At 39.2% G+C, this 20,332-nt stretch overlaps 1 protein-coding gene across 4 annotated transcripts in view; it reads left to right on the forward strand.

Annotated features, from left to right (window-relative positions):
• Positions 1-20,332, forward strand: part of SLC25A13 (solute carrier family 25 member 13) — a 102,475-nt gene that overhangs the window by 4,995 nt on the left and 77,148 nt on the right. For 2 of the 4 annotated variants that reach the window (XM_042802062.1, XM_042802060.1), the window contains one exon: positions 18,323-18,376. In XM_042802062.1, coding sequence (XP_042657996.1) covers positions 18,323-18,376 — 54 coding nt within the window. Of the gene's footprint in view, positions 1-1,285; positions 1,301-17,950; positions 18,037-18,322; positions 18,377-20,332 lie in introns of those variants that run through there. The other 2 variants (XM_042802059.1, XM_032991628.2) reach the window with 2 other exon arrangements.

Below are 20,332 nucleotides of genomic sequence, written 5' to 3' on the forward strand. Positions count from 1 at the left end.
TCGTGGAGGGAAAGTGGTTGATGAGTAAGGAGAGAGCAATCTCTGTTTCCCTGAAGCATCACAGAGATTGTGACTGTAGACTTAATAGTGTCACGACACTTAATGGCACCTTGGTAATTTTTTGGGATGTGGTAGCAGCACCATGTAAGATCCAACTGGAAGGTCCTATTGCTAGTCTGTACAGGTCCAGCAGTGCTTGCTGATGTGGAGTTACATTTTGGAATTGTGCATAAGTGTGTAAATTCTTAAGCACCTCATGTATCATGAGACGCTTCTTTTCACTTTCCCCCTCAGAAAAAAATGTGTATTTATGCTGTCTATGACTTCTTAAGAGACCAGAATTTGCCTGATAAAGTGACACTGAATTTGTGTGAGTGCTGGTAACTTCAAACCTTTTCTAAGTACAAAGTAGCATGCATGATGACTGCAATTGAAACAGAGGAGAAAGCAAATCATTTACTCCCCTTCCGTGTCCTCCCCGCCATCATTTATGTGTTTAGTTCCATTTGGTTTCTTTCACTGCACAGGCCTTTGCTTCTGACATTTACCCATAGGAGGACCGCTTGAGTCCTAATCCCACAAGGTGCACAGTGAGTTATGGGGCCCACTGGCAAGAATAATCCCCGGGAAGGTGCTTGTGGAGCGACTCTCTTGTGGAAAAAGACCATACAGCTCTATTCTGCAGTGGACGCCGAGTTAGCCTGAAAAGGAACTTATATTACACTGGGGTTCTAGTCTCAATTGAGTTTATCTGTTTCTTTGTTCTACTCTTTCCTCCCGGCTTTCTTTATCAGAGCAAGGTGGGGGCGAGAGGAGGTGATGAAACAGGTTGATTTATGTTTTTAATATGTTAGAGAGTTACTGATGGGTGTGCATGTTGCAGCTGCCAGTGGTTTTAACAAGTTTTTGAAACTTGCTCTTTTCCATTATGGTGTCCCTGTTAGAGGAATTGCAGGGTGACCTTGCTTCATGTATAACTCCAGGAGAGTGTTGTTGGATTCAACAGTAACGTGTACATCCTTACGTGTGTCTCATCTGTTGTGATGTCCGCTGAAAAGTGAAGTTATCTGGATCTTATCACATCGGGAAATGAATTCCTCTTTCTATGCAGCTTTGTGTCCCAGGAGGTTAAAGAAGCCATTCCAAGTGTGCTTCAAACAGTACATTAAAGGCACTCCTCCTGATCCTGTAATGTAGACAAGCTTACAGCCCTGAATGATAACAATGTGTCTTCTGACCAGCTTGTTTAGGCCAATATCTATTTTATTTATCTATGTTGTCCAAGGAGTATGAAAAGGAGGTATGTGATACTGTATTTCCTGGGAGATGGCATGACTGTGCTGCTTAATTTTAGCTTCATTTTTGCTTTTGATCTGTTGAATTTCTGCTGCTGTGGCTGTAGAATGGCTTCACTGTACTGAGTAGAGCCTGCATGTTTGTATGGCCCCAAACCAAAAATTGCACAAGGCCTCTAGGCTCTACTGTGACTCTGCTAGTCATGCTGTTTTGCTTCAGCTACAACGCAGTCTTCAGAAACAGAGCAGCAGATATTTTATGGTGCTGGATCACTCTGGCTAGTAAAACGTAAGGTTGCGTATTTTCTGGTGGAAGGTATCTGTATCTCAGTCATTTACAGGGGTATAAAGAGGTCCTCATAAAAATATTCTGTCTCCGATTGCTTTGGAATAAAGCAATTTCAACTGAAGCTTTGTTAAAATACTTACAGGAACACTGCAAATGCATTTTTCATAACATTTTAAAATAATTTCATGCTATTTACAATACCTTAGAAAAGTGCAATTGCAATTACATTCTTTACCAAAAATGTTACTTGGCCTGCACAAATCCAGTGTGTTAAAGGATGAAATTGCTCATAAGGAGTGGGTTGTTGGCATTTTTCTTTTCCTCTGAAGAGGGAAAAAAAGAAACATTTGAGAGAGAGTGGAGAAGTGAATGCATGTACACCAAACTATGTACATTTAAAGAAGAAACAGAGGAAATAGAGCTTGTCACAAGCCTGATCAGCTTCCTCTTGTTGGATACTTGTGAGGTCCTTAACTTAAGCTGCTGGATTCATCTGCTTCTGATGTCTCGCATGGCTAGGCAGCCTGCAAGAACTGACCTGTAAGGTCAGTCTTTGGAGATAGCTGCCTTACTGCCTGGCTTACTCTTGGCCATGTGAAAACCAGAGCCTGGAATTTAGACTAAGATGACTTTTTGGTATTTACCAAAATGTAATGGATGATTAACATCTCCATACCTAACTTTTATCCACTTGGTTTTGGAAGTAGAATTGGGAAGCCTAACTGAGGTGTCCAGAAACATGTACCACAACAGTCAGCATGCTGTTTCGGGACCATCTAAGTCAGCCAATGGGAAATGAAAAGATAGGGATGTCCCAGAGGATCTTCAAACAGCAAGGCTTGCATCTCTCAGGCAGGGACGCTGTGTAGTTAGCAACACAAGGACTGAGGGGACAGAGGAGTGGGACAGAACCCGCTTCAGTTGCTAGCAGTTAGGGCACCCAGCTGGGAGGAGGGAGATTTGGATTCTCTGTTGCCAGCACTGTTTATGCTTTTTGCATGAATGATACTTCTATCTGCCACAGTTCAGAGCGTTGCTGTGCTTGAAGCTTACTACAGTTCTGTAATGTGCTGCATGCATGGTTGCTGGGCTGGAGCAGGGACACCTCGTCAGTGTGTCTGAAATGTCTGTGCGTGCTGAGTCAGGGCTGTGGCGGTTCTGGATGTGCACCTTGGTGGAACTTCAGTAATCCTAAAAATCTTAAATCGCATGTGCCTTTCTGCTCATAGATGGATTGTTTTTTGCATCATGCTGTGACTGAGGTAGTAGAGCGTGCTAATGGGTCTGACCCTCAGAGGCCAAGCAAAATGGAGTTTGCAAATACAAAACCACATGTTTTATTTTGAGAGAGTGCACTGAGATGTCAGACTTGTGCCCAGGCAGCCAAACCTTTAAAAAGTAATTTTAAAATCTGAGTATCATCACTACTTCTATAGTTTTAGGAGGTTACCTGTTCTTTTTTGGAGCCCTAGGCTAGGCTGGGACCAGGTCTCTGGGACTGGTTCTTTGCCTGTTTTGCCTTCCTGATACCGGGCTGATTGTCTCTCTGCTCTGATGCCAGGGCTGAACTCACTGGAGCTGTTCTGTTGGTTGGGTTGATGTGGAGAGGTACCTGTTTGTTTCCTGAATGGCGATGTCACTGCAAAAGAAGCAAAAAAAGAAATGTGGGAGAGTAAAAGGGATTGACCTTAGTGGTGAAGATGATGGAACCTTGTATGCAGTGCTTAGGGTTTTTTTCTTTTATTGGTAGTTTTTGAATTATTGACACACATGTGAATTGTTAAGCACTATGTCATTTTACGAATTATCCATATTAAAATGTATAAAGGTTAAAATGAAAAGCCTAGCTACAGAGAGGTTTTGTGCATTTGTGTTTTAGGTTACTGTTGCCTTTATGACTATGACCTCCACGTCACCTCAGTCTTGCTCCCTACCAGCCAGTCCACGTTAGCATAAATAATGTTGGTGCTTTGATCATCCCTTCAGCAGGAGACCCAATCTCAAAGGCTTTGGATGAGAGCTGGAAGAAGGTTTATATCCCTCTGGGAACAGCCATCTGGGACCTTTTATGGGAGTCATCATTGTGTTTTTTTTTTTTAATGCAGATACCGTATTTGGAAAACTTATCCAATCTGAGTTTATTGTAATAAATAGTACTACTGCAACTTGTGATTGCTTTAGTTATTCTAAGATGTTTCTGTTCTTTAGCGACACATTTTCTTTACTCTCCACATCTGTCTGTGGGATACAGAATGTTTTTGTCCCCACAGCAGCCTTTCTTATGCCTGACGGTTTGTGTTCTTTCTCAAGCACCATTGTTTGTGTTTACTGAATTTAGATGTAGGCTTTTTGGAGGATCTGGGGCTTGCCATCAGCTGGAGCTTCATTTGGTTTTAGGTAGGGCATAGTTACACCGCAGTGTTTGCTGTGGAAGCTGAGAATTCTGGTTCTCACCCAAGCTCTCAGTCAACTTGTGTCCAAATAGCTTCATACTTTCAGTAGATACTACAGATTTTCATATGAGCCTGCTCTTGACACCGTTAATTTGTGCTCCATGAACTGTCCTTACGACAGGTGAAGACTTCCCAGACATATCAGTGCTATTTGTATTACTACTACTTCTCTTTGCTTAAGAATAGTGCAAATAGTGAAAAAAGATGTTAACACTGCATCTTATTGCATACTGCTAGATTAATTAAATTTGATGTAATGTTGAAAGAAATGCACAGATGTGTCATTATTCAGACATGTAGGGTCACCTTTTTTATGAAGTGCAGTGCTTCACAGAAAGCAGGTAAAGAATGTACTGCGCCAGCACCTCAAGTATTTAGGACAGAAATCTCTGACAGCAAAACAAACTGATCAGGGAGGCAAATGGTTAATGATATGTTGTAAATTGAAGAAGAGTCTTTCAGAGACTGACCTTTCTAAAGCACATTAAATGCTTTTTGACCAGCATATCTTATTTTGTAAAAGCTTCCAGAATACAGAATTAAATTCACCTGCTAATGTCTAAGTTTTGGTAAACGAGCAATGATAATCCTAGAGTTGTAGTTATCTGTAGAACTATCGTTAGGTTATATTGAAATTAGCCACAAATTATATAGCTGGAACTTGATTATGCCTTCTGTTCAAAACAGAAATACTAAGAAAATAGTTTTACTTGAAGGGTGTTAGCATGCAGTCTTTAATTTTTTTCCAATCTTCAGGTCTCACCGTACATTTGTCCTATGTGAAGATAATATACCCTCAAACTCATGAAGTCTATTTTTTAAAAAAAATCTCATAAGTATAAAGGTTTCAAGGCTTTTAAAAACTGTTTTTGCAATTATAGGGACCTATCAGTAGAGTAATACATGTGCTTTTTACAACTATGAATTTTATGTCCTTGATCATTAGGGCAATTGAAGAATTGTGAAGAGCAACCTTAATTCCAAAGCTAGAATATGGAAGAAGGTGGTGTGTAGCTAGATGACCACAGTTAATAGCTGACCTTATAAATAGGTAGAAGCAGGCTTTTTTTCCCCTCCTCCTTCAGATGCCTTTGAGTAATTAGTGTTTTGGAGTATTAAAACTTTGGCAGTTGAGCTAAGCAGCTATTGAGCAAATTTAAAACATAATATTTCGGAGCAATTGTGGAACTGCATAGGGAGGGAAACATAGGGGATGAAAGTCTGAATATTTCTGATAAAATCGAACAAGTTTTCCTTAAACTGAAAACTTTAGGAAAAGGACAGAAACAGTGATTTGGTGTATTTGAATTCTATTTGCTATTTCCCCAATAGAGTTTATGCTTTCTCTCTCTCCATTTGTGACACTGTAATCTTGTTGATACTTCCTTTGTTATTGAAATTGATGTACAGGAATTCAGATTATTGTGTAAAATGCCATTGATCACAGATTTTTCCACCTTCTTGCACAGTTTTGTAGTTATCTTTTCACATATTTCAGTTTCTGTAGGTGAATACTACCTGATATTTATTCACCGAGTGTTTAAAAATGTTCCTTCCTCAAGCCGAACTTCATTTCTATCTGAGAGGATAAGTTTAAACCTATCAGGAAATGGAAGGTTCAAAGAAGGTTTCTTGGCATGTTGGAGTCTTTTTTTAGTTCTGGCTTTGCAAGGAGATGAGGAGAGAACAGCAACTAACACTCTCTGTTCTTTGTTTTTCTTTCTGATGTTGTATAGTAGGAAAAAATGTATGTAGATTTCCAAATATGTAGTCATAGAAAGGCACATATTTTTCTACCTTCTTCCTGATAGTGTTTGCATACTGCCTAAAAGTACACTTAGTCAGCAGGGGAGGATGCTTTCACAAGGATGATCCCGAGCCAAATGCCAATTATCCAGCTAGTAGGAGGAAGAAATTCTACCTGTCTTCATATTTAAGTTGCTGTTTCCTATCCCAAGTTCCCTGAACTCTCTCAACAACCAATCGAACCATCACTTACTCAGGGTTCTGGGTTTTTGCCTCAGTCAATGGGTATTTAATTCTGGGAAGTTAGCAGATGTGCCCACTTCATCTAAGTAAGGCAGTAAATTAGAATAGGTTTTAAAGAATAGATTAGAACAAATTATTCAGTGTTGGAGTAGCTTGAGCAGCATCCGACTACATCTTTCATCAAAGAATGATAGGTGTTAATCAAAATGCAGGTAAGATCTCCAAAACTTAAAAGGCCATCAGCAGGATCATGACAGAAAAATTCTATCTCTGTGTATGCAACTCTGGTTTGGAGGTCTGTGTTCAAACATGTGCACGCATGGTTTCCTACACTGAGAAGTGAGATCTCCTGTCTTAATGCTTCTTCCTACTTTTGGGTGTTTGTGGTGTTGCTTTGCCTTTTGTTCTGCAGTTCGTTTACACCAGGTGCCCACTACAACTTCTTAGTTGATTCTCTGGCCTGGTGTGTGATGTTACGGTGCAGGAGAGAGACAGGGATGTTGTCCTGTATCAGTAGGAGGGCAGGAGGCTCCCTACTTAAAGGACTTAATTGAGAGGTGTGTTCTGCAGTTAGCAGTCAAGCATTATCACCTATCCTTTGATATGTGACTTTCTTGTCACGTCCATCCATCACATGACCTGATACACAGGACTGATTTTAGGATAGAAGAGAAAAGGTCTGAAAATTAGTATTACTGAACAAACAGCAGGCTGTTTGTTATTATTGTCATCTTTCTGTGCCTTGGAAATACGACCTATTTCCTCTCTTCCCTGGATCCTTGGCTAGTAAAACCTCTTGGTCACGTATTTTATTATTGTAGGTCTTTATCATGTTTGACAACTCCTGTTTGATGGAACATTACTGATTTAACAGATCTTTGGCAGAAGAAACCTTTAAGTGAGGCACCGAGTATGAAAAGCCATTAGAAAAAACGCGGTATGTAAAAATACCGTGTCTGGCTGATTCCTGCTCTCAGCCCATTGTGCAGCATGTATCTGACTAGAGAAATCTTCACGTGTTTAGAGGAAGACATTTTTGAATAGTTTCAAATTTCCATTAAAATAGTTTTTGTCACTGACATCAAGTCAGCCTTCCTCCTTCCTGTCACTTCACCTGTCTAACGCTGCTTGCCATTGTGTGTCAGTCTAACTGGAAACTACTTTGTAAAGATCATGAATTAGTCCCATGTTGATGCTGTTCAAAAGGAAGAAAAACATGGCAACAACAAACTTGCTACAGTTGCTTTTACTCTGTTCACACGCCCAAATCAATTACTTGGCCTGCATCATTTCTTTCAGTACTGACTGGTATGAAGCAGTGGGTTTAGTCTTTTCTGCATTGTGAATGTCGTACTGCAAAAGTTTTTCTTCTCACAGTAAAGAAAATGATAGTGACTGTAGACCTCTTGTGATTTGCTTTTGGTCTTCCATTACATGTAACCTATAGATTCAGTATCTCAGTTATGAGAATAGCCCAAACCAGAGTACTTAATTTGGAGGTGTGTAAATATTCAGCCCAAATAGTAGAAAGTTTTGTATGGAATATGTATCTATAGTTCTTTTGTGGCTTTGTGTCGTGGTTTAACCCCAGCCAGCAACTAAGCACCACGCAGCCACTTGTTCAGTCCTCCCCCCTCCCAGTGAGATGGGGAGGAGAGTCCAAAAAAAAAAAGTAAAACTTGTGGGTTGAGATAAGAACAGTTTAATAACTAAATACAATAAAATATAATAATAACTAATAAAATATATTAATAATAACAGTCATAATAATGATAATGAAAAGGAGTTTAATAAGAAAGAGACAGAGAAATAAAACCCAAGAGAAGCCAAGTGTTGCACTGTTCAATTGCTCACCACCTGCTGACTGATGCCTGAGCAGTGATTCCCCTCTAAACCAACTCCCCCCAGTTTATACTGACCATGACGTCCTATGGTATGGAATATCCCTTGGGCTGGTTCGGGTCAGCTGTCCTGGCCATGCTCCCTCCCAGCTCCTCGTGCCCCTCCTCGCTGGCAGAGCACGGGAAGCTGAAAAATCCTTCATTTAGGATAAGCGCTACTTGGCAACAACCAGAACATCAGTGTGTTATCAACATTATTCTCACAGTGAATCCAAAACACAGCACTGTGGAAGAAAATTAACTGTATCCCAGCCAAAACCAGGACACTTTGAAAGCCAAGGGGTACTTTGTGTTGTGTGTGACCCACAGTTTGGTTAAACAAAGGGATAGATAATGAAAACCAGTGTGAGATCTCCTGGCTTTTCTGTTCACTGCTTGAAGACTTCCTGGGTTGGCACAGGTTGTGAAAGCTGTGAGGAGGGACCACTGATAGATCACCCAGCTTTTTCATGGGGCAAAGCATTAAGTTTTTGCGTTTCAAAGGGCTGGATCAATTGGTCAGAAAAAAGTTTTTGGAATTTTACTACATTTTTGACAGTTGATAATAAAAAGCTACATTGTCAACTGATGCCAGTAGCATACTGTGGGATGGCAGATGTACTGTTCTGACCACGTTTGGTGATGCCAGGGTGCTGACATCAACCCAAGTGTCCAAGGAATGAAATGGAAGAACTGGTTAGTGAGACATTGAAAGAATAGTGCTACCATTTCAGTAGTGTCTTAAACTCTGCTCTGTTTGGTTAATCTGGTATTTTTAGATTTTAGTTTAACTGCAGTGCCCCCAAAGAAAATGGAAATCCATTTCTTGGCAAAAGAAATCAATTCTGTTTTCCCCTCTGCTAAAGTTGCCTGCCTGAAAGTAAGTAGTTTTAGGATTTATTTTTTTTTTTGTAATTCCTGTCTTTAAATCAAAATGCTAAGTTTGACGTCATCATCATTTCCATGGCAACCAAATGATCTCACAAAAATATTCTGAGGGCAATGCAGCAGAAGTAAATTTAATGTTTTAATGAAACAGTTATTGCTTTATGCAAATATATGTAATAAAATAAACTCACAGATGAGAAGCCAAAATCATTCAAGCTAAAATCAGAATAGTTTCTAATTAAAATGTGTTAAAATGCTAGAAATGTTTCCTCAGTTTCTTAAGGAGATGAGAAGTTCTTAATTATTGTTGTCAGGTATCTTATAACTTTTGCAAATTATGGAGAGTTGTTGTGAACTCTTTAAGAATTTCGACTGAGTTACGGCAAGTCACTGGCAGATAAACCTTTAGGATTAGTTACTGCCCTACATAAACAATTGAGATTTTCACTGAATTATTTGATAGTCCCACATGAAACTGCAAATTATTTCTAAGTGCCTTCTTTTATAGCTTCAACTTTCTGTTCAGGTCCTTAGCAAGAATGAAGGTCACCTGCCCACAGTGACCTGTGGCAACTGTGTAATCTGCTAATATTTAAGCACCATGCATTTGCTTATTGTTAATACTGAATATAAGAGCTGAAAAAGAAAATCTCAAACTGCGTTTACTTTGTAATTGCCCAGTCTTCAAGGAGATGATCTAGTAATTTTAAACTGAATCCCATATGGTGGGAGTTGGACAAATGGTGATACTGTTGTCTGCAGGCAAAAGAGCGTGTTTGCAAACTCATATTTTGGCATATATATTTTATGATGACAAGCACAAATCTTTAAGGGAGAGAGAGATATTTTGCTATTTGAAAGTGCAGTTTATCAGTAGTCAGAAGTTGACTAGCATGTTTATTTGGGAAAGGTGGATAGTTACAGTGATTCTTGCAGCTTTCACAGAGCATGGGCATGCTCCCCATCACCCAATACTCCTCTGTGCTGAGTGCTGTACAGACAAAAAAAAAACCCCAAAACAAACTGATTTTTATTGTTTCAAGTAGCACAGTGTTATTATTTGCTCAAGTATGTGTTGGAATGCTGCTGTTATTTTTGTTAGCTAAGAGGAAGGGTTCCTGACCTCAGGATTTAAGATTTTCTTTGAGTCTCATCATTTATAGCCTTTAGTAAGTTTGCTTTGTGTGTGTGATGTTGTTTCCATTGTGCAGTTGTCTTTTGTTCTTTTTAAGGTTGTAGAACTGGATCTGTGCACACATAGGGATGCATGCCCACTCCCACACCCTTCCCAGTTCTCCGAACTGCTGAGGTGTAGCATTTTGAAGAGTTGAATAGATGGATTTGATTATAAATAGGATCCTGAAAAGTGAACTTCTGTGTTCAAAGAAGAAAACACAACACCGAAACAAAATACATTTACCTGTCAGTTCTTCCTACATAATTCCTGTCACGCAATTATTAGTCAAGACATGTAATGTATAGGAACTCTTCTCCAGCACATTTCTTTTACTTGCTCATTCACAAGCATGAAGACACAAATAACAGTTACTCTAGCAACAACTTGAGACAGAGACAGAGCTTTCTACAAGTTTATGGGCACTGACTGCAAATCCATATTATATTTTTTTTCCTTATCACAGAATCAGTAGTTATCTAAGAGCAGATCATTCTGTTATGGTACCCCTGTATGGCACTGCTCCAGGTTTGCTTTCTTCAAAGGGCAGCAGGTTTTTGTTTATTGCTGCAAATGATCCTGCTCACTCACAGGGACCTTTTGTCACAGTATAACTTCCATTGCATTGACATCTGGGAGAGAAAATCACAGAGAAACCTTTTGTAACACTGTTCAGGGTGTCTGTTGCTGCCATTGTTTGCAGTCTTGGTTCTGTAATTTATGAAGTTGTCAGATAAAGGCATGGGACACTTCTTTTTAGGTTGCTGTGTGTGCTGCATGATGTCAGGCGCCGTTCAGGACTCTCAAGAAGTTCCCTGGTGGTGCAGTATCATACCTGTTGGTTTGAATCTTTTGACTGTGACTGGTCTTGGTAAAAGCACCTGATCAGTTTGGCTGTAAAAGCTTCTTTGTGCCATACCAGGGGCAGAGTGAGCATTTGGGCATTGGGGACTGGAGCTAGGAGCCAGGTGGAACCAGGAGTGATTGTCTCCATTGAGCTGGGAGCTGTTGGGGACCTTGAGCACCATGAGCATGGGGGCCTTGGAGAGGCTCATTAGTAGCTTGTATGTTGTGTTCAGCAATGGCTCTCCCAGAGCTCACTGCTGCTCTGCATTGCTGTGAGATGGTGCTTCCTGAAGATGCGACCTTGTGAGATCTGTGGTGCTAAATGGCCTTCTGTCTTAATTGTCACTTACCCATTGCTTAATCCTGGTCCAAATACATATTTTATGCTAATAACATTGTGTGCCAGATAAAATTAATGCTGCCCTAATAGTCTGCTGCTTTTCCCTGACAATTTCTGACTAATAACAGGTATCCAATCTTCTGCTTCCTCCAGGAACTAGTTTATTTTGCTGTTACACTGGAGAATTTTCCTATCCTTTGCTTCTTTGGGTGAGATGACTATTTTCCTGCCAGATGTTAGCCTACATATTTAGCTCTAGAAGACAAATTGCTAGCGCTGGGATGACAGCTTTTGGAAGATGCATGTGAGACTGTTGATGTCTTGAGCTTATGGTCATGCACTGGTTGTGCAGTAGCACTATTGTAACAGAACAAGCCCTGGGAGAATCAAACAGGAAAGTCTATGAACTGGGCTGAGCTAGCCACCAAATATATTTTAGCAAGTTGACATTCGTAATGCTTAGATATACCTCCACTTCTGAAAGGTGTAAGGAAACAAAAGGAGAGCAAAGTAACAGTGTTAGCATTTATCATCCCATCCATCTATGGTGAGCGGGAGGGGGAGTATTTTTGAAAAATACCCATGACTTGATGGAAATGTCATTTGACCATTTCATTAGTAGCTCATTTGGAAATAAATTTTATTGAAGAATGCCTAATATATCCTATGTATAATTACTGTATTTCTTCAAGTGAGTGGGGAGCTCTAGTTTGCTGAGATACATGGGGATATGTTAATATTATATAATGGCCATAGAAAAGCAGCTTGCTTGTGTATCTTTGGATCACAGTCCTTAAGATCATCTGAGTAAAAATGTCTTGTAGAGGAGCTATGAGACAATAGGGAATCTTACTTTGAGAAAATGGACTGATGCAGTCAGAATACTGTAGCACTTTATGATAGATAGGTGGAGAAAGTGATTGGAGAGCTCAGCTTTTATGATAGCAACAGGAAAAGTGAAAGAGGAATTTCTGTTTTTCACAGAGTTGGTTTTCAGTTTCAGTTTCTCGCTTAGTGTATCATGTTTTGTTGTAGGAATGGCAGCAATTGCATCCTTGTCCTAGTCCAGAGGCTGGCTAGAAAATAATAATCCAGTTTGTTCCCAACTGCATCTTCTGATACGTGCTTAAAGGTTGGAGTAGATAGTATTGGTCACAGTGTGATGCTTTTTCCTTTTGTTAAATGCTTTTGCTGAGCAATGACAGTGTCTAGCTATTTTTACATTAATATCGGGCTAGTTTTATGGTCCTTCTGTTTTCCAGGTCTTTAAGTAGGAAAATTGTAGAAGTACACATTGTAAATGTATTTTTACATAGCATTAATAAGCTATTAATGGAAATTTTTTGTAGCAGTTTTTCTTAAGATATATACTGCTCCCACCTTGGTTCCTCTGCCTACTTGGAAGTATTGGACAAACTGGACAAGCATTTTCCTGCGTGTGTGTAGTTGATAGTGGCGTGTTGGTCCCCAGTCAGTTTGTGTGCAAAAATACTGTGGTTTGTTGGGAATCTCCTCGTGTGGAACTGTCTTATGAACAAGCCAGCTGCATTTGCTTTGGGACTTTGAAAGTAGGATCAAAGCTAGCAGGTAATTGCACAGTAAAGTATGTCTATTAGCTTTGATGCACTTGGGAAGTGAGGCTTCCACTTACTGTGGTGCAGAAGCCAGACTGGGAATTGCCCAGAGATTTGTAATTGTGACAGAGTGAAGATAGATGCAAGTAGTTTTTCTTGAGATTTGCTGTCTCTGCTAGGTAGCAAATTTTGTTCTGTTTCACCGTTGTGTGGGATAGACTCAGCACAACTGTCTAGTTTCAGTAGAGTTTTTTCTGTAGCTCTACATACTGATCAGCCTGTAGGATCTGAGAAGACCTTGTTGATTAGTATTAATATTTCTTTTTCTTAGCTTAGCTAGGTGTTATTAGGCAAAGGAATGCAGTAACTGCTACTTAGTGTAGGGTCACACTTTTGCAAAATGTAATTGTAACGTTGGACTCTGAGGATGAGAACTGTCAAGGCTGATGGTGCTCAGACTGATGAGACTGAATGTACCTGCTTAGTAGTCACCAGCTTCTCTTACAGTGCTTCTTACCCTAAGTCTTTGGGTAGGTACGCCAAATGCCATCTGATTATGTTTTACTAGGATAAATACTCAGCTTACCACTAGGGAGGTTTGGCGAAAAGGTCTTTTTGATCAGCATTCTGTGCCAGCTCTCCTTGCAGTTGTCTGTTTCCCTGCTTGGTGAGCTGGTCCACATCTTGCTTGCAGACTTCCCCATGGTGCCAAATTCTGCTCAGTTCACGTTCCATTGCAGATCACAGTCAAGTTCTTTTACTTGGATTCTGTTGTGCAGAAGGAACGGCAGTGCCTTTGCTGGGGTGGGAAAGCTGAAGCATGTTGGGCTAATGAAAAATGGTTATTGGGGCAGTTGAAACAGGAGACGGTGCCCTGGACAGATGTTGTTGCAGAACACTGTTGTAACTTAAGGTGCTGCATGTGGTGGTGGAAAGTGATCAAGGGGAGTTGCTAGGTTAGAAGAATGATTGTGTATGTTTGCAGTAGTAGTAGTGTAAATATGGAAGAAGGGTGATTCTCATGTAAGTAAGCAAGTTAGTTGTGTTAAAATACAAACTGGAGTGTTGTTTTAGCATGATACTTACACAGTATTAATAGATTTCTGGTCTGAATTCAAACTTGTCCAGCAACCGTGCTTTAACTGCTTTCCAATATTCCAGTCACTCATTTAAATAAGAATGTAAGGTCAAAACCTGGTTTGATCTCCTTTGGAGCTGCACATTTTGAGTATATATGTATACTTTCAGCCAGAAAGAAAAAATTATGATGATCTAATCTGACCTCTTACATAAACTGGACCACATGTGTTTGTCTTACACGTGGACTCAATAACTTGTGATGAAACTAAAGAGTACCTCTAGAAGACATGAGGTTTCAATCTTGATTTGGGGTCTTTTAGTGGTACCAAATACAGTGCATTCTTTAGTCATGTTTAAGAATGGAAGAACTTTTAAAAAATAATCTTAATTTCAACATGAAGCTACTAGAGTTTGTGATCATTTGTTGGGCCTTTCATCAAGCATCTTCTCTTCGTATGTGCTCGTAGATGGTGTTCTCTAAAATTAAACAGGCTGAGCTCACCAGTGCCTGGCAGCAAGGCAGCCCTGCCACAGCTCTGGTTCTCTGCTTGGAGAAGGGCTGCTCTCCAATATCTTACCTGCTCAGTATCATTAGTTTTTAAAGATAATGAGGTAGAGGGGGACATCTTTACCTCCCTCAACTTTCTTCGTGCTTGAGCTCTATTCAGGTTAAACCAAGAGGAAGAAACAATGTGAGAGATGTTTATCTCTTTAGCTTTGGTTAGGACTTGCTGTTGTCCAAATAAACTTTCTGGAATAGAAATTATAGCAATTCCCAAGTATTCCTGGATCCCCATTACCGGTCTTCTCTATCCAAACAGTGTCTACTAAAGTGATCTTTACCATAAAGGTGAGAAGATTGGACATCTTGTATTTGCCATTGGGTTAATGCTATATTGACATTAATTCTGATTTTCCTACTGCCTTTTTTCTCTCTTGCTCACCCATGTTACTGTTGTTCTTTACTGGGTGGAGCACACTCACTACTTTCTTAGTCCTTTTGTATCTTTTGATATCATTTACTATCAGACAACCTGTTCCTTCTGCTCTGTGTATGACAAATAATAGAGTTAATTGGCAATGTAATATAATTTTCTTTGATTCCCAGGGGATTCTGTTTTCTTGCATTGTTGTACAGTTACATTTTGCTGGGAAGAGTGTTTGCATTTGTTGTTGAGGGTGAGAGTGAGACTGAAAAAGCATGTCAGTGTAAACTAAGCATAAGTCAACAAGGAGAAAAGAGCTCTGCTGGAGAAAATGGGCTGAAATTAAGACCAAGATGTAAGGGAGTCTAAGGATATGAACAGCTCCAGTGTGCAAATCAACTTGAGTGTTACTGTCCCTCACTTACAGAGCTTTCCCTTTCCCTGTGCAGCCTCTGTCTCTCTTTGCTGAACTTCATTGCTAATGGGAGGGATTCAGCATTTTTAAATTCAATTCTTGTATTGCCTGTGCTGACTGGTTCTTTGTATATGTTATAATGCATTTGTACACATAGTATGTTGGCTAAAACTTAGAAGTATTTAGGAATGAAAATCCCTGCTGATATTTTCTATATATTATCCCAGTCTTTTCTGTAGCATATCCTGACCTTGTTACACTTCTGCACTTTAGTTTCTGTACTCCCTGTTGTCTCTTTTAAAAATAAGTGTTGTTTGTTGGAGAGTTTTCTTCACAGAACCTTACTTAATAAGAGTTTCTGTTTTTTTTTGAAGTGTTAGTGGCTGTTACAAAACATCTCTTTGTAAAGAGCAGTGGCAAGCATTATTTCCCTCGGATCTGCTTTGTCAAATGCCTCCTCACACAACTAGAGAGATGTCATGCCTACCAGCTCATAGCTGGTTTTATCTCAGGACGGTTTTTGTCTTTATGGAGAGAAGATAAAGTAAAATGGAGAAGTCTTTCCAGTAACAAAACACATCATCTAAGCCTGGTTATATGAAAGTCAGTAAATATCACCTGGGTTGACTGAAGGAAAAGCAGCTTGTGTCTGTGGATCACTTTTCATCAGGCATGCTACATGTTGGCTTGCAGTCTTGTTGGCATCAGTTTACTTAGCCCACCTTCAACTGCTAACATAACTGGGAACAATTTTCAGAATGGTATTGAAAGCGATATTTTGACCTTTTCAAGAAGAGGAATCTGCTAGTAATGCCTGTCATCGGGATCAGTTCTTCTGTCTGTGAGTGCAGCTTCAGCTTTGCCCACAGCTGGGGGTGGATGAAAGGCTGAATTAAATACTTCGCCTCTTAGCACTGGTATGGCTGCATTAGCATCAGTTCTCCTGGAGCTGTAACATAATGTAATGGAGGCTCTTTTCCTTAATTGGGATCAAATACACCTTTCAAAATGGAGATTGGTGGATGACACATGGTCAAACCAATTAAGGCGGTGCTAACCATCCCTTTCCTCTCCTGTTTCCTGGCAAATGGAAGAATGTGGAAGTAGATTGTGGGAAATGGAGGGAAGCTGTGGTCCATAGCCACTGCTTGGGCTGCCAGTCTGAAGTGCCTCTATGCATTCATTGACCTGACCAGCTTCAGCCTGTCTTTCAGTATATGGTTTGAAAGAAACTTGCTGTGAAAAAGAACACCAAAATCTGCCCATAATCAAAAGGGGACTGAAAAATGGCAGCTAAGCTGTGAGCAGATTTTGTCTCCCAAGTCTCACAAGATTGTTAATGTCAGTGAAACCAAAGGAAAATTAGTGTAAGTTCAGCTATCAGCATGTACCCTTTTCCTTTGTTGTTTTCATCCCTGGTTTCTTTAGGATTAGATTTCTGGGACAGTATAAAATCTAAACTTTAAGGCAGATGAAGTGTGATACTGACTGATTTTTAACGGCTATAGGTGTTTGAAGTGTCTTTTGTTTGTCTGTGTAGTGGCAAGGTTCTGAATTGCAGCAGTATAGAAATGTTGGGCTTTTTTCTTCCCAGAAAGTTTCCAGTTGCTGTAGAGTACCAGATTTTTACAAATGGGGTTAAATTAAATCTCTGGTTACTACACAGTGATTACATTTAGGACAGCTTGTACTTTAGAAAATACACATTTTTAGATTCCCAGCTGCACAATTACACTTTGATTTTTTGCAACTGCCTCCAAACAGATTTCTGTGCAAACACAGAATTGGGACTCCAGCTGTGGACTCTGTCAGTTGAATCCTAGCATAACTTCAGGTGTGGTTTTTCCCTTTAAAAAAAAAAAAAACCCCAACCTTCTAAAATTTTATGAGAAAGCTTATTCATACACTTTTCTTAAAATACTCTGTTTTTTTTTTTTTGTGTGTGTGTTTTTCTTGTCTTTTTTTTTAAGTTTTCAAATGACCCATTTTAGGGTAAGGAAAAATTTGCTAAAGATTCTTCATTAAATGTATGCATGAGGATATAATGCTGTTGTATAGATTTACACAGACTCCTACCGTTTTCTGCAGTAGCCTAGTGTGCTACTAGAAATGCAGTTGCAGTCACATTTGCCTTTACAGTCTACCATTGCTCTGGAGAGTCAAAAAAGTAGGTAGTCGTGTAAGATTCTACATCTTGCCCTTTGGCTCTTTATTGCCCATTACAGAGATGTTTTTACACGTTTGTTTGAAAATCTGAGTTTACTTACAAAGTAAATTTTTTTTTTATTAGAAATAGATTGGTGTGCTCAATTCACTTATCAAATTATGTGTATTATGTTGGCAAGCAAGATTTTATTGAAGTGTCCTGAAGAAGGAAAGGGAAACTCAGTTGCAGGCACAGACTGAGGGGATGAATCCACTTACTGCCAAAAGTAGCAGATGTCAACAAGGAAAATACTGATGGGCTTACTCCATAGTGGATATAGAATATTTTTTAATTCAGCAGTTTTGGGGAAAAAAAAAAATTAATTAATCAGTGTTTGTGGTGATAAATGTTACAGATTTTAGTTGGAACTGGCTAGTTGTCTGTTCTGCAGAAAAATCTAGATACTGTGCTTTCTGAATTTACCTCATCAAAAGGTCTATGCTGTAAGTTTAAATAGTTTAAAATGTTGGAAGTAGCAGGTTGAAGTACCAATAAACCAAATAACTACATTGGAATTCAGTCTTTTAGGGAGTTGCTTTCTTGGACAAGTGTATAAGTCTGAGTATTTTATTCTTGCCATCTATCAGTAGGGGGTTGTGTATGCTACTCTGAAGTCCTTCGGTGAAAGATGCTGGAAGTATAAAAATCTATATGCTAAAGATGCCGAATCGCAGCAGAGAGGTATGCTGAAAAGATTGATACTTGAATGTCTTTATGACTTGTTAATGTGTGCTTGTTTAAGAATTGCAGGGTTGCATAAGGGAAGCAGTTATAACAAAAATGTTGAATAATAGTGTAAATATGAAATGAGTGAAATAAGCACGGCCAGCTAAAGCAGTACCTAATTTATCTAAGGTGAACATTTATTTTCATCACTTGTTCTGTTGTTTGAATTCTTCCTTTTAAATGACACTTTGACATCTTTTGTATAAATTATGCATATTAATGTAATTGTATTTACTTGTAGGTGGCTCTAACCAAGAGAGCTGATCCAGCTGAGTTGAAAACAATATTTCTGAAGGTATGTATAAAGTAAATATTTTATTCTTTCTGCTTAAATTTTTCATATCTTTTGCTCCTTTATTGCAGCATACAACTCTTGATAGTTTTTCCAACCATTAATCATTCACTGTATTATTACCATGTTACACTTAAATACCATTATGAGAATTGAACAGTGCTCAACAAGAAGTCAGATACATTCCTGAGTGATTATTGTATTGACTCAGAAGAAGTATTACTATCTTAGAAAAAAAATGCATTGTTCGGAGAATGTGGTGGGAGTTTCAATATTGTTCCTACACCTGGTAAAATGTTCGTGTAGACATCTTGCTGTTAGACCATTTGGTACATTTTCTTCTCCTATCTTTGCTTGCTTCCTTCTTTCAGGATTATCTCTGCTTCTCTTATTTGCAGAAGTTTTGGGAAGATCACCTGGTGGAGTGGTGGCCATGTCTATTATTTAACTAAAATTCCTTCTGTGTTGGCCTGCTATTGAAGTATGCAAGTAAAGAAATGACTCCTGTACTTGCTTGCATACTTGAGAGAAGTGTGCTTTAGTGTTTTGCTGGAAATTGGCTTTCTTTGACCCATTTCCTAAATTTTAATCACTACTCCTAACCTTCCTAAGATTTATTGGTAAAGTGTCTGTATAGTTTGATAGTCTGGTATGAAAAAAGAGTACAGAAATTGGTGGGTGTGGAGAATATATATGAGGTAGGTGCCACAGTGCTATGGGAAGCTGTTGTATCTGAATTATTTTTATGAAGGTGTTGAGTGCCTAAGAGAGCTCATACTTTTCCAAGTTCCTCCCTCCACCTTCCTGCTCTCCAGCGTCATGCCTCACTCTCCATGCACTTCTTGGCATGTTTTCCATTGTCCCTTGTGAGCTATTATTAACTGTATGTGTAGGTGTCACTATGTATATTGCCAGTATTTATAGTTTTATCATATACTGTCAGTATTTATAGCTCTGAAATCAGATTTTCAGTAGAGAAAGCCAGGATTTAACTTATTAAGTCCTGGAACTTATATCTATCAGAAGAGCAAAAAGACTCTTGAAACAGAATGCAATAATGTGATTTTTCAGACGTAAATACTTGAAGAGCAGAAGCAAGGCAGCAGCAAAGGTAGACAGGGAGTAGACCACTGACCCAAGAAGATGATAGCATTGAGGAAGGGAATAAATACAGCAGAGAGAAGCCTGGTCCCTTCTGCAATATGAGGTGGCACTCAGTCGTGGTGGGGGATTGGTTGGTTTGCTGAGAACAGTGTGAAAATAGTTTCCTACCCACCTGTGGGTATTCACCTGTCTTGCATTTCTGAGGACTGTAGTTCCCTCAGCTTTTAGTTTTGGTGGATTGAATGGGTCATGGTTGTGCACACTAAATACCACCTCTAGTTCCTTTTCCTTCCCTTTCTGCTTCCCCTTCCACCAAAAAGAAGTAATGAAATATAAGCTAAATATTTTGTTCAGTGTAATACAGAAATTGTTGTGCCACTTACTACTGAGAAAGAAAAAGGATGAGTGAATGTGGTATGTTGTTTTGTGCTCTACAAATAAGTGATGGCCAGAGTGTTAATTAAGCTCCTTCAGATGATTGTAAGCGGTGAGGCCAATACGGTCACTTCTGCAGATTGTGGGATCTTCACTGATAAAATAAGTTGACAGCCATTCTTTCTACTTCAATTAAGAATTAAAAAATATGATTGCTAGGTAGGAATAGTATCGATTGTGTAGAAATAAATATGAAGCTATCAGTTTAAATACAGTTGATTACAGTCAACTTTTAGCATATTTAATACATAAAACTCCCAATAAAATGTTTGCAAATCTTACTTAAAATGGTGTTGAACTGGTTAATACTTGACTATCAAAAATGTATGTAAATAAGTTACCAAAAAGCCATTAAGTACTATTGTATAATATCAAATTCTCTGTGGGTATAATTGCCAAAGTGGGGAAAAATACAATTGT

This window comes from Tyto alba, unplaced genomic scaffold (genome assembly GCF_018691265.1).
Source record: "Tyto alba isolate M040663 unplaced genomic scaffold, T.alba_DEE_v4.0 Super-Scaffold_38, whole genome shotgun sequence".
Classification (NCBI taxonomy): Eukaryota; Metazoa; Chordata; class Aves; order Strigiformes; family Tytonidae; genus Tyto; species Tyto alba.